The sequence below is a fragment of the Penaeus vannamei genome, chromosome 2 (genome assembly GCF_042767895.1).
Source record: "Penaeus vannamei isolate JL-2024 chromosome 2, ASM4276789v1, whole genome shotgun sequence".
Lineage (NCBI taxonomy): Eukaryota > Metazoa > Arthropoda > Malacostraca > Decapoda > Penaeidae > Penaeus > Penaeus vannamei.
This window is the reverse complement of record NC_091550.1, coordinates 19712249-19726308: the sequence shown is the minus strand read 5'-3', so window position 1 is coordinate 19726308 and position 14060 is coordinate 19712249. Positions and strand designations below refer to the sequence as shown.

The 14060-nt window shown below is 39.0% G+C and overlaps 1 protein-coding gene across 1 annotated transcript in view; it reads right to left on the bottom strand.

Moving 5' to 3' along the window:
* LOC113811330 (actin nucleation-promoting factor WAS) overlaps positions 1-13892 on the bottom strand; it is a 30327-nt gene extending 16435 nt beyond the window's left edge. The window contains exons 1-4 of the mRNA XM_070135755.1: positions 13557-13892; positions 2870-3086; positions 2030-2155; positions 1581-1682 (exon numbers count right to left, since the gene is read on the bottom strand). Of these exons, the coding sequence (XP_069991856.1) occupies positions 1581-1682; positions 2030-2155; positions 2870-3086; positions 13557-13675 (564 nt within the window). The 5' untranslated portion in view covers positions 13676-13892. The remainder of the gene's footprint in view (positions 1-1580; positions 1683-2029; positions 2156-2869; positions 3087-13556) is intronic.
* Between the last annotated feature and the right edge of the window lie 168 nt (positions 13893-14060).

Below are 14060 nucleotides of genomic sequence, written 5' to 3'. Positions count from 1 at the left end.
TTTTTCCTTTCCCTTTCCCTTAACCCCTTTTGTTTCCATTTCCCATTTCTATTTCTTAAGCCGCCCTTCTCCCATTCTCTCTCTTTTCTCATTCTCCTTCTTTTCCCTTTCTCCCCTCTCCCCCTCTTATCTTCCTTCTTCATATCCCCCTAGAAGAGTCGTGTAAATAAAAATTGTGTATAAACCAACGGCCTAACTACTTCATTGCAGTGTACTTTCCTCCAACAGGAACAACGAAGGGAAGGGCAAGAAAACACACGAATATGTCGAAGGCCTTTTCAATATTGCTTCGTCAGGGCATCAATAGTGAAAAGGCCTTCGACATATTCGTGTGTTTTCTTGCCCTTCCCTTCGTTGTTCCTGTTGCAATTTGTTCAACATGAATTCCACACTTTCCTCCAAGAAGAAATGAATGATTATTGTTGATGATGATGATGACAGACACGGACACAAACGTGGAGGACAAGGACAAGGACACAGATATGGACATGGACAAGGACACAGACGTGGACACAGATATGGACATGGACAAGGACACAGACGTGGACAAGGACACGGACATGGACAAGGACACAGATATGGACAAGGACAAGGACACAGATATGGACAAGGACACATATATGGACATGGACAAGGACACAGACATGGACATGGACATGAACATGGGCAAGGACATGGACAAGGACACAGATATGGACAAGGACACAGATATGGACATGGACAAGGACACAGATATGGACAAGAACACAGATATGGACATGGACAAGGACGCAGACATGGACAAGGACACAGACATGGACAAGGACACAGACATGGACAAGGACAAGGACAAGGACACAGACATGGACATGGACAAGGACACAGACATGGACATGGACAAGGACAAGGACACAGACATGGACAAGGACACAGACATGGACAAGGACAAGGACACAGACATGGACAAGGACAAGGACACAGACATGGACATGGACAAGGACACAGACATGGACATGGACAAGGACATAGACACATAGACATGGACAAAGACATAGACACATACATAGACATGGACAAGGACACAGACAAGGATACAGACATGGACACTGACACAGACATGGACGTGGACAGAGACATGGACATCATGATGTGGGGCATTCCTTAATATCTATGTTGTCAATAATGTATCACCCCCCCCCCATAATCCACCAAAACTAATAGACTTGATTTTCGAAGTAACATGGAATGGGATACCAAGCAGTAGATGCCTATTTTACATCAGAACGAAGAAACTTGAAGTTCTTAGTCAAACGAAATATGATTTCAGGCATTAAATATACATGTGACAGACAGACGGGCCGACCACAAGCAGTACAGTATAATGACATAGACTGTGTGTGAGTTCTGTTTAACTGTCTATGTTCATTTGCCTTTCTGTGCCTGTGTTTGCCTCTAATAATGATAAGAAAATGTCAATAACTAAAAGAAATAATAATGGTTACGATGACGACGACGACGACGACAGTAATAATCATAGTTTCAAAAGCGCAAGTAATACAGGAATTACAAGCACAATAAACTAATAAAAAATAACAACTTACGTCAGATTCGAATTGATGGAAATGAGGTCTAGAATCGTGATAAGAAAACTCCCTGTAGATTTCCTGCTCGAAGACCCTTTGGCCCGTCGCGAAGTCGTAAACCTGGAAGATATGACCAGAAAAACGTTTAAGTCTTAAAATAATGGGAGCGAATTCCAATTTGTTCTCCAAATCTGAACAAATTATTCCATAAAGAAAGAGAATTTTTAAGTTTTAAAAGCCAATTTCTTCTCGAAATCATTTTAAAAAATCAATAAAGTTTCGAACGTTTTAAAAAGTTCCAATTCATTCTCAAAATCTGAAAATAATTGTTACTCAAGGTAGATAATAAATGGATAATATGGAAATGCAATTTCTGAGAAGGGAAAGTAGAAGAGGGACGTATTGTTGAATAAAATACACATCTAAAAGGGAGAATGACTGACGACGGATGAAGAAAACGAACTCGCCTGGATGAAAAAGGACTTGCGGATGTTGTCTTTGGTAAAGGTGGCCACCCCGCAGTGGATCTTGTACCAGCTGCTATGGTGCGGTGGCTCCGTCCCGTACATCTGCACCACAGCCGTTGCTTGTGCCTGTGTGGAGGAATGCAATCCAAATCAGTTCTTAACACAATATGCTTAAGGAAATTAAGCAATGCAAATCTGTGCTTAAGGAAATTATGCAATGCAAATCAGTTCTTAACACAATTTTCTTATGCTAGAATCTTCACGTTTGTAGGAAGTCTTAACCTAACTTTCGGACTCTCAGTTTCAAAAATACAATGTTCTAATCCTCTTACGTTATTTTGATATATCAGTTGATTTCTAGCGGTATTTTATTCCTTAGTAGGGGATTTTGTGCTTCAAAGAGTGTATTCCATAATTTTTTGAAGCATACAATCGTTAAAATCACCGAGGAACGAATGAAGCCGTTTTTTTTTACGGGAAGGCATCAGCTGATATTTGTTGATATCTAAAAGCTGATTTTGGCAAACAGCAGTGCAGTATAATAGTCATTCATTTTGAAGTTCAGTATGGATAGAATGCCGAATCACAGACTCGGGTAATTATCTATACGAGCCCCTGCTTGTATCAATAACCCACATTAATACATGATAATAACTATCCAAGTCTCAATTAACACCTGATAACGGTGGTACTTTATAAAAAATTCTTATGATAGCTCACAGCCCGAAATTGTTCAGAACCACTTTATAGAGCCAATACCCATAAATATTGCCTCACAATCCAGGCTTTCGACTCTTTATACCTTCACCCCCCCCCCCCCAAGGGCCGTCCTTCGCTCACCAGACACCGCAGGTCGAGCATCTTGAAGACCGCCTGATTCTCCTCCTCGCTAAGTTTGTTCGACGGCTTGTGGGGCGTCGGCCTCGTCTGGCCCGCCATGGTGACACCTTGGTCCTTCCGGAGGGCTTCTTTGGCCTTGTCCTTACCGCTCCTCTTGATGCGAATTTTCTTCGACCATTTGTGGCACTCCTCGCTACACTCAGGGGGCTGACTCGTTCTGCGAAGAGTGAGATAACAGTGAAAGTGATAAGGCTATTGGGCCTTCGTGCAAATGTGGAGATATCGGAGGATTCACATGGGTCTAAGATCTATTACATTTTTTTATCCGCATTCCATGTAACAACAAGAATAGTTTGACCTAAGTGTCACGCAACCAAATTGTTCTCATACCACAATGCGGCCTTACCTTCCATTACTTTAGTGCCCCCTTCAGACAGATCACGTCCTAATTTTCTTTCTTTACAATAATTGAGCTATAACTAAAATAAAAATGTCTAAATTTTTCACTCATCCTTAAACAACCATAAATAAATACACGATAAAAAAATATTTCGTGACATGTTTAAGAACACGAAATGTAAGGAAAAAACGCTAAAAGGATTTTAAATGTTACTAATATAATGACCTACCTCACTTTCATACAGATTCATACTGCTTAACACTTACTTCATACGAGTTATTATTGTGAAACTCGCATTTCCATGCACAGCAATAATCATATGATATCAACAGATACACGTGATGAGTTGATTCACCATCTTTTTCATGTGCTGCTTTACTCTGCAGCCATGAAAAATATAAATCATATGATATTTGCAAGAAACAACGAATACTTACATTATTCCTACTGTATACTTTCTTCATCAAAATACTTCTGACTAAAATAATGCAATCCCTACATATACACTTCCATAATATACAAAATAGAAAGCACAATAGAAATATTTGTAAAAGCCATCCCAAACTGATTCCCACTGATTATAACTTCCCAAATTTGCCTGATAACAGTTTTTCCTTTTCTTTTTTTTTTAATAGCCAGAACTCACTAACCTACCTTATACTCACTTACCTATGAACTAATACCAAGGGGACTACGAAAAGACACCCACTTTATCTATGGGATTTATGTCGCTCCCTCCAGGCACTTTGGTAAAATGAATGTTCTTGCCTCTACTGAAGCTATCAGTACCAACCACACCAAACTTTATCTTCGGGTCGATAAGAGTCCCGGTTGCCAATTGTCAATTCTGTATAATTTACAGCAACCTGATGTGTAATATATATATATATATATATATATATATATATATATATATATATATATATATATATATATATATATATATATATGTGTGTGTGTGTGTGTGTGTGTGTGTGTGTGTGTGTGTGTGTGTGTGTGTGTGTGTGTGTTCATGATAGGTAGATAGACTGATCCTGTCGTTTCCTTAAAATTTAGAACAACAATCTAGAGAACGTTTTTCGAAATTCAGTAAAAAAAAAAAAAAAAAAAAAAAAAAAAAAAAATATATATATATATATATATATATATATATATATATATATATATATATATATATATATGTGTGTGTGTGTGTGTGTGTGTGTGTGTGTGTGTGTATATATATATATTATCACTTAATTTGCTGGCTGTAGAAAAAATATGTTGTAACTTACCTTTCATTGTAGCTAATCAAGCGTCACGTGCCCATTCGTGATCTCAATTTTAAAACGACTAAGTTAACTAATTTCCGTGTTCCTATTGGAATCATGTATTATCAATGGTAATTGTCACCAATAGCTACGCATCCCCCCCCCCCACAGAGACCAAGTCGAAAAAATTATGTTTTCCTGCAGAAAATCCAATGATTTCATCGATTCTCGGCACTGTTCCTTCTGCGAATGAATCATTCAGTAGATCGAGTACCATTTCTCTATCGACGATCTTGACATGATAGTCCCGTTAGCAGGGGAGGGCATGAAGTATATCAGGGAAATTATGGGGTAAAAATGGCTTAAATAAGAATAACGATAAAAAATACATAAAAACAGAAAAAAAATCGGCTAATGAAGCTCTACAGACGTAACCACCATTTTTGGAATTCTATTTTGCAGCACCAGGAATATAGGCGGGTTCATGACTGGGCTAGCACTACGCAAACTGAGTTGGCAGGAATGCTCATAGCCACCGAATTTCTAATAAGTCAAGGCTCAGGGGTAATTTTCTGCGACTCACAGTGTGCTCTCCTGGCTTTGAACGCACTAGACAAAGGTGCAAGAAATATTGCAAATGACATAAGGATAAATGTGTATCGTGCAAAAGGACATGATATACGTTTTGTGTGGGTACCATCGCATGTTGGAATCCCCAGGCATGATCATGCTGACCGCCTAGCAAAATCAGCATGTGACAAGCAAAGCGTGGATATAGATCTTGGAGTACCTCTTGCTAGGATTTCACACATATTTAAAACTTTCTTCAAAGAGGACTTGTCTGACTTGATTAATTCTCAACGGCCTGAAAGCTGTAGCATAAAGCACTATGACCGATTTATGCAAGATGTATTCATCTATGGTTTATGCAAAACAAGAACAAGACAGTGTGTGATATTGTGACTGGAAGAATCAGGCTGGAATATAGATTGTACTGGCAGGTCAGTACAGCCTGTAATGTTGAAGAAACTAAAAGCGTTTTAAACAGGGGAGCGCTTGGCAAGAATTCTTGCCAAGCGCTTTCCAAGGCAGGCAGGCCCTCTTCAGTGATGCCAGACATGTGGAAATGTCTCTTTATAAAGTACAAATCATAACAGTCCTTGATGAGCATAGAAATATTAAAATAACACGCGAAATATACATACTTGGGTTTTAAAAGCAATATTCCCACCAACAATCTCGGAAAGAGATAACTTATGCACAAGTCGAGGGAGGAATTTATTCCATTGGCGGTTGGTAACAGTTTGAGCGCACAATTCAAAACAACTGACAAGCTGGCGCCGCATCAAGATGGCAGAGAAGTAAATAAATCTACCCAAACATCTTAACAAAGCGCTATATTTTCTCTTATATTCATATAAAGTGCCTCTAAAACAATGACACACACTTCCGATTGACAGCCCTTTCATTCTGACGCGTTATCAAAACAAATGAATATCCCTGAATTAAAATATAGGCCTACCCATTCCCATACATCCGATTTTATGAGGTTAAATATAACAAATCATCGAATATAATATCAGCAGAAGAATGTTGCTAGAATTTCTCAGACTTTTTCACTTGAAATATTCAGTATTTCATAAAATAGCAGATATATTCTCGATTTAGAAAGACGAGAAGTTTAACAATAAGAGGAAAATTTTTCATCTTATAATCATTTATTATTCATAAGAAAACTTTTTATTCCCATAATCTCCATTATCTCCTTTCGTGTTCAGTTAATTTCAATTTCTTTGAATATGATTTTAAGAAAATTACAGAATCAGATACCGTGAAAAAAGTATTTATCTGATAAGATATTAAGCGGAATTCCTGGCCAGCACCCGCATTCGAAGGATCGTGACCAGTACGGTACGCGACCGACGCCGTTGCCATGGTGACGGTACACCGCTTGACTTTGCAAGCGCAAGTCAAGCCATCTATGGAGGTCGCTTGAGAAAGCAAGTGAAATGCTTGAGTTAGCAAGAAAAACGCTTGAGATTTCAGGCAAGAACTTTCCCTGCTTAAAACGCTTTAAGTGTAAATTATGCAATGAAGAATATAAGCGAACACTTGTACATTATATCTCAGAGTGCCATGTAATACAGCCTTTCAGACCACCTAGCATGAGGTATGGAGAACTATGTAACTTCTTCTTATCATCTGACGTCTTGAAAGATATACTTATGTTGTATCCTAAATTTGGAATGTAGTATCACATGACCACATATCAAATGTTACATTGCCTTTCCACGCCCAAGCCGTATGCCGGCTTGATAGATGAGTAGATAAATAATTGATTGTTCTTTTCTTTTAAATGATCGACAGCTTGCCCACACCTGTGCAGTTAGCCAGGGTGGTAAATAAAGGACTAAACTGAAAAACCTTTGGTGAACCCAACCCACCTTTCGGTGAAACTCTACGGGAATTCACATGTCCCAAACCTCAAAAAAAACGTATTGACCAATAAACCAACCTAATCTAACAAATTAAGGGGACTGTCTGGTCTTTTTTCGGCGATTTTCGCCCATCTTGCCCTGAAAATTTCAAGACGAATATAGGGGAAAATCTAAGGCAAATCTGGTAACTGCAGACACTGATGCATGGAAAAACCTGAGCAGGTATATAATATCGTCAGAAATAAAGAAAATATATCACGACTATCCACGGCGATCGGATAGAGGTCCAGGGAGATGTGTGTGGACTCCCAGGAGTGGCTGAAGTCGTGCAGTTACTTCATAAATAATTTCCAGAATAATAATTGCAAGGTTGGATGGCTGTGTGAAACTGAAAAATCCCTCAATGGCTACTATCGAACTATAGTCTTCAATCGTATATAAATCATCGACTTTCAAGTGGATTTGGCTAGAACAGATAGCTGGGTTCTGTATCGAAAGTCACTATGGGTCAATCAAGATTATAATGCTACATTTATTAAAATTACACAATACATATAGTAAGGATATGAACCAACACGTAGATATAGGGAAATGGACGCCGCCATCTTATAGAGCTGTAGAAATAGAGTGGGATAGAACATGGCTTAAGCTGCAGCGGCCTCATATTTACCACTAAATGACAAACATAACGCGCGCCGTTCAAATTCTAAGTTGATCATCTTGTTTTCCTTGCCAAGAAAAACAACACTGACCGCTTAAAAAGTAATTCACGTGTTACTATGCCCTTTTCGAAATGATATTTTGGCTAATTATTAGTATATGCTGTTACACATTTATGCTCTTAAAGTGTTTCATTATTATTATTATATTTCATTTACGTGTTTTTAAATTGATTTACAGCCTTATTTAGAATCGTGTGCATCGAGCGTTTCACACTTCCTTTCGCTAGTCGCCAGATTGACAGCTCATTGGCCCGCTCATTTTGAGGTGGAACGGCAGTAAAAAAATGTTGCGTTTCCAGTGTTGTGTTGATTCTTGGTTATTATTACTATACAGTGGCAAAGAAGATAAATTAGACTTCAGTAATGATCCCAGTGACCTGGGTCCATCAAGAGCTCCAAATGCCGAAAGAAGTGATTAAAATCGAAGTAATCCAGGCGGTAGAAAAAACTGAACAAAAGTTGGTGTTTCCAGATATAAAGGTATTTGGTTTATTATTTTACGGTGTGAATGCAGGTCTATCTTGCCATACATACCGAGGTGAAAAGAATGTGTCCCGGGGGGGTAGTTGGGGGTGGAGCCATGTCATGGCAACTTAAATTGTTATATTACGCTGTTTTATTGGTAAATACGTTTTTTGAGGGGTTTGGAACGTGTGAATTCCCATAGTTTTGCTGAAAGGTGGGTTGGGTTCCCGTAGAGTGTTTGAATTCTGGTGCATCAGTCCGTAGAATTTCAAAGACGGCGGTAACGTCCGTAGAGTTTCATTGGACGATTATAAGCATTTTTTGTGCTAGTTTTACTCATTTTTTATCGCTATTCTTCTTATTTAAGCCTGTTTTACCCATTATTGCCCTGATATACTTCTTGCGCTCCCCTGCTAACGGGACTATCGTATCAAGATCGTCGATGAAGATATGGTACTTGATATCCTGAACTATTCATTCGCAGAAGAAAACTCAAGGATCCATAAGATCACTGCATTTTCAGCAGAAAAAACATCATTTTTTCTCGATCTCTGGGAGGGTGTGTCGTTCTCTGTAACAAATACCCATCATGTATAAGTTAAAGAGACCGACGCGCGTAGATAGAGGGAAATGGACACCGCCATCTTATAGAGCGGAAGAAATAAAGTAGGACAGAACATAGTTTAAGCTGCAGCCGCCTCATAGTCACCGCTAAATAACGAAAATATAACGTGCAGTCGCCGCTCAGATTCTGTCCCGCATCTTGTTTACCTTTCCAGGAATAACAGCGCAGACCGCCTAACTCATTACTGCGATGTCCGAAGTAGTTCATGTGTTACTATATGTGTTACTCTGCGCTTGTCAAAACGATATTTGGCTAATTATCAGTGGATGCTGTTACACATGGTATTTGTTACAGAGAACGACACACCCTCCCAGAGATCGAGAAAAAATGATGTTTTTTCTGCTGAAAATGCAGTGATCTTATGGATCCTTGAGTTTTCTTCTGCGAATGAATAGTTCAGTAGATCGAGTACCATTTCTCTATCGACGATCTTGACATGATAGTCCCGTTAGCAGGGGAGGGCATGAAGTATATCAGGGAAATTATGGGGTAAAAATGGCTTAAATAAGAATAACGATAAAAAATACATAAAAACAGAAAAAAAAATCGGCTAATGAAGCTCTACAGACGTAACCACCATTTTTGGAATTCTATTTTGCAGCACCAGGATTATAGGCGGGTTCATGACTGGGCTAGCACTACGCAAACTGAGTTGGCAGGAATGCTCATAGCCACCGAATTTCTAATAAGTCAAGGCTCAGGGGTAATTTTCTGCGACTCACAGTGTGCTCTCCTGGCTTTGAACGCACTAGACAAAGGTGCAAGAAATATTGCAAATGACATAAGGATAAATGTGTATCGTGCAAAAGGACATGATATACGTTTTGTGTGGGTACCATCGCATGTTGGAATCCCCAGGCATGATCATGCTGACCGCCTAGCAAAATCAGCATGTGACAAGCAAAGCGTGGATATAGATCTTGGAGTACCTCTTGCTAGGATTTCACACATATTTAAAACTTTCTTCAAAGAGGACTTGTCTGACTTGATTAATTCTCAACGGCCTGAAAGCTGTAGCATAAAGCACTATGACCGATTTATGCAAGATGTATTCATCTATGGTTTATGCAAAACAAGAACAAGACAGTGTGTGATATTGTGACTGGAAGAATCAGGCTGGAATATAGATTGTACTGGCAGGTCAGTACAGCCTGTAATGTTGAAGAAACTAAAAGCGTTTTAAACAGGGGAGCGCTTGGCAAGAATTCTTGCCAAGCGCTTTCCAAGGCAGGCAGGCCCTCTTCAGTGATGCCAGACATGTGGAAATGTCTCTTTATAAAGTACAAATCATAACAGTCCTTGATGAGCATAGAAATATTAAAATAACACGCGAAATATACATACTTGGGTTTTAAAAGCAATATTCCCACCAACAATCTCGGAAAGAGATAACTTATGCACAAGTCGAGGGAGGAATTTATTCCATTGGCGGTTGGTAACAGTTTGAGCGCACAATTCAAAACAACTGACAAGCTGGCGCCGCATCAAGATGGCAGAGAAGTAAATAAATCTACCCAAACATCTTAACAAAGCGCTATATTTTCTCTTATATTCATATAAAGTGCCTCTAAAACAATGACACACACTTCCGATTGACAGCCCTTTCATTCTGACGCGTTATCAAAACAAATGAATATCCCTGAATTAAAATATAGGCCTACCCATTCCCATACATCCGATTTTATGAGGTTAAATATAACAAATCATCGAATATAATATCAACAGAAGAATGTTGCTAGAATTTCTCAGACTTTTTCACTTGAAATATTCAGTATTTCATAAAATAGCAGATATATTCTCGATTTAGACAGACGAGAAGTTTAACAATAAGAGGAAAATTTTTCATCTTATAATCATTTATTATTCATAAGAAAACTTTTTATTCCCATAATCTCCATTATCTCCTTTCGTGTTCAGTTAATTTCAATTTCTTTGAATATGATTTTAAGAAAATTACAGAATCAGATACCGTGAAAAAAGTATTTATCTGATAAGATATTAAGCGGAATTCCTGGCCAGCACCCGCATTCGAAGGATCGTGACCAGTACGGTACGCGACCGACGCCGTTGCCATGGTGACGGTACACCGCTTGACTTTGCAAGCGCAAGTCAAGCCATCTATGGAGGTCGCTTGAGAAAGCAAGTGAAATGCTTGAGTTAGCAAGAAAAACGCTTGAGATTTCAGGCAAGAACTTTCCCTGCTTAAAACGCTTTAAGTGTAAATTATGCAATGAAGAATATAAGCGAACACTTGTACATTATATCTCAGAGTGCCATGTAATACAGCCTTTCAGACCACCTAGCATGAGGTATGGAGAACTATGTAACTTCTTCTTATCATCTGACGTCTTGAAAGATATACTTATGTTGTATCCTAAATTTGGAATGTAGTATCACATGACCACATATCAAATGTTACATTGCCTTTCCACGCCCAAGCCGTATGCCGGCTTGATAGATGAGTAGATAAATAATTGATTGTTCTTTTCTTTTAAATGATCGACAGCTTGCCCACACCTGTGCAGTTAGCCAGGGTGGTAAATAAAGGACTAAACTGAAAAACCTTTGGTGAACCCAACCCACCTTTCGGTGAAACTCTACGGGAATTCACATGTCCCAAACCTCAAAAAAAACGTATTGACCAATAAACCAACCTAATCTAACAAATTAAGGGGACTGTCTGGTCTTTTTTCGGCGATTTTCGCCCATCTTGCCCTGAAAATTTCAAGACGAATATAGGGGAAAATCTAAGGCAAATCTGGTAACTGCAGACACTGATGCATGGAAAAACCTGAGCAGGTATATAATATCGTCAGAAATAAAGAAAATATATCACGACTATCCACGGCGATCGGATAGAGGTCCAGGGAGATGTGTGTGGACTCCCAGGAGTGGCTGAAGTCGTGCAGTTACTTCATAAATAATTTCCAGAATAATAATTGCAAGGTTGGATGGCTGTGTGAAACTGAAAAATCCCTCAATGGCTACTATCGAACTATAGTCTTCAATCGTATATAAATCATCGACTTTCAAGTGGATTTGGCTAGAACAGATAGCTGGGTTCTGTATCGAAAGTCACTATGGGTCAATCAAGATTATAATGCTACATTTATTAAAATTACACAATACATATAGTAAGGATATGAACCAACACGTAGATATAGGGAAATGGACGCCGCCATCTTATAGAGCTGTAGAAATAGAGTGGGATAGAACATGGCTTAAGCTGCAGCGGCCTCATATTTACCACTAAATGACAAACATAACGCGCGCCGTTCAAATTCTAAGTTGATCATCTTGTTTTCCTTGCCAAGAAAAACAACACTGACCGCTTAAAAAGTAATTCACGTGTTACTATGCCCTTTTCGAAATGATATTTGGCTAATTATTAGTATATGCTGTTACACATTTATGCTCTTAAAGTGTTTCATTATTATTATTATATTTCATTTACGTGTTTTTAAATTGATTTACAGCCTTATTTAGAATCGTGTGCATCGAGCGTTTCACACTTCCTTTCGCTAGTCGCCAGATTGACAGCTCATTGGCCCGCTCATTTTGAGGTGGAACGGCAGTAAAAAAATGTTGCGTTTCCAGTGTTGTGTTGATTCTTGGTTATTATTACTATACAGTGGCAAAGAAGATAAATTAGACTTCAGTAATGATCCCAGTGACCTGGGTCCATCAAGAGCTCCAAATGCCGAAAGAAGTGATTAAAATCGAAGTAATCCAGGCGGTAGAAAAAACTGAACAAAAGTTGGTGTTTCCAGATATAAAGGTATTTGGTTTATTATTTTACGGTGTGAATGCAGGTCTATCTTGCCATACATACCGAGGTGAAAAGAATGTGTCCCGGGGGGGTAGTTGGGGGTGGAGCCATGTCATGGCAACTTAAATTGTTATATTACGCTGTTTTATTGGTAAATACGTTTTTTGAGGGGTTTGGAACGTGTGAATTCCCATAGTTTTGCTGAAAGGTGGGTTGGGTTCCCGTAGAGTGTTTGAATTCTGGTGCATCAGTCCGTAGAATTTCAAAGACGGCGGTAACGTCCGTAGAGTTTCATTGGACGATTATAAGCATTTTTTGTGCTAGTTTTACTCATTTTTTATCGCTATTCTTCTTATTTAAGCCTGTTTTACCCATTATTGCCCTGATATACTTCTTGCGCTCCCCTGCTAACGGGACTATCGTATCAAGATCGTCGATGAAGATATGGTACTTGATATCCTGAACTATTCATTCGCAGAAGAAAACTCAAGGATCCATAAGATCACTGCATTTTCAGCAGAAAAAACATCATTTTTTCTCGATCTCTGGGAGGGTGTGTCGTTCTCTGTAACAAATACCATGTGTAACAGCATCCACTGATAATTAGCCAAATATCGTTTTGACAAGCGCAGAGTAACACATATAGTAACACATGAACTACTTCGGACATCGCAGTAATGAGTTAGGCGGTCTGCGCTGTTATTCCTGGAAAGGTAAACAAGATGCGGGACAGAATCTGAGCGGCGACTGCACGTTATATTTTCGTTATTTAGCGGTGACTATGAGGCGGCTGCAGCTTAAACTATGTTCTGTCCTACTTTATTTCTTCCGCTCTATAAGATGGCGGTGTCCATTTCCCTCTATCTACGCGCGTCGGTCTCTTTAACTTATACATGATGACAAAGTTATTCATATACAAATATCCTGACAACAATACCAAAAGCCCTGCTTCTCTCACTACATTTATTATTACAATCCACATTCCCTATATTCCAAATTGCTAATACTCAATACTCACTTTCTTGACTCATTATACACAGTATCATCATCGCTCAGACTTGAACAGGCGATCCTAGGGCATTCAGGTTCTTCATTGTGGAAAAGTTTGTCCCAAGGAAAAACGACAATCTTATCCATGACAACGACACTTCTCCAGGGTCCAGCCAAACACAATGTAAATACAAGACTAGGTCACTGGGGGAAAACAAGAATCAAGGGTCCAGCCAAACACAATGTAAATACAAGACTAGGTCACTGCGGGAAAACAAGAATCAAGGGTCCAGCCAAACACAATGTAAATACAAGACTAGGTCACTGGGGGAAAACAAGAACTACCGCTCCAGCTTCCTGACACAAGAGGTTTCTAAAGAGGGACTGTTCAGGGTTGGAACTGGCTCGTTAAACTGTTTGTTGTTCTGTGGATCCAGTATTTATATCCTAGGTTGGTCAAGATCATATTTTTTTATCATCGGGTGTTTATTTTCTTTGCGAGATTCTCTGTTTCGATTGAGATTTGCAGTGT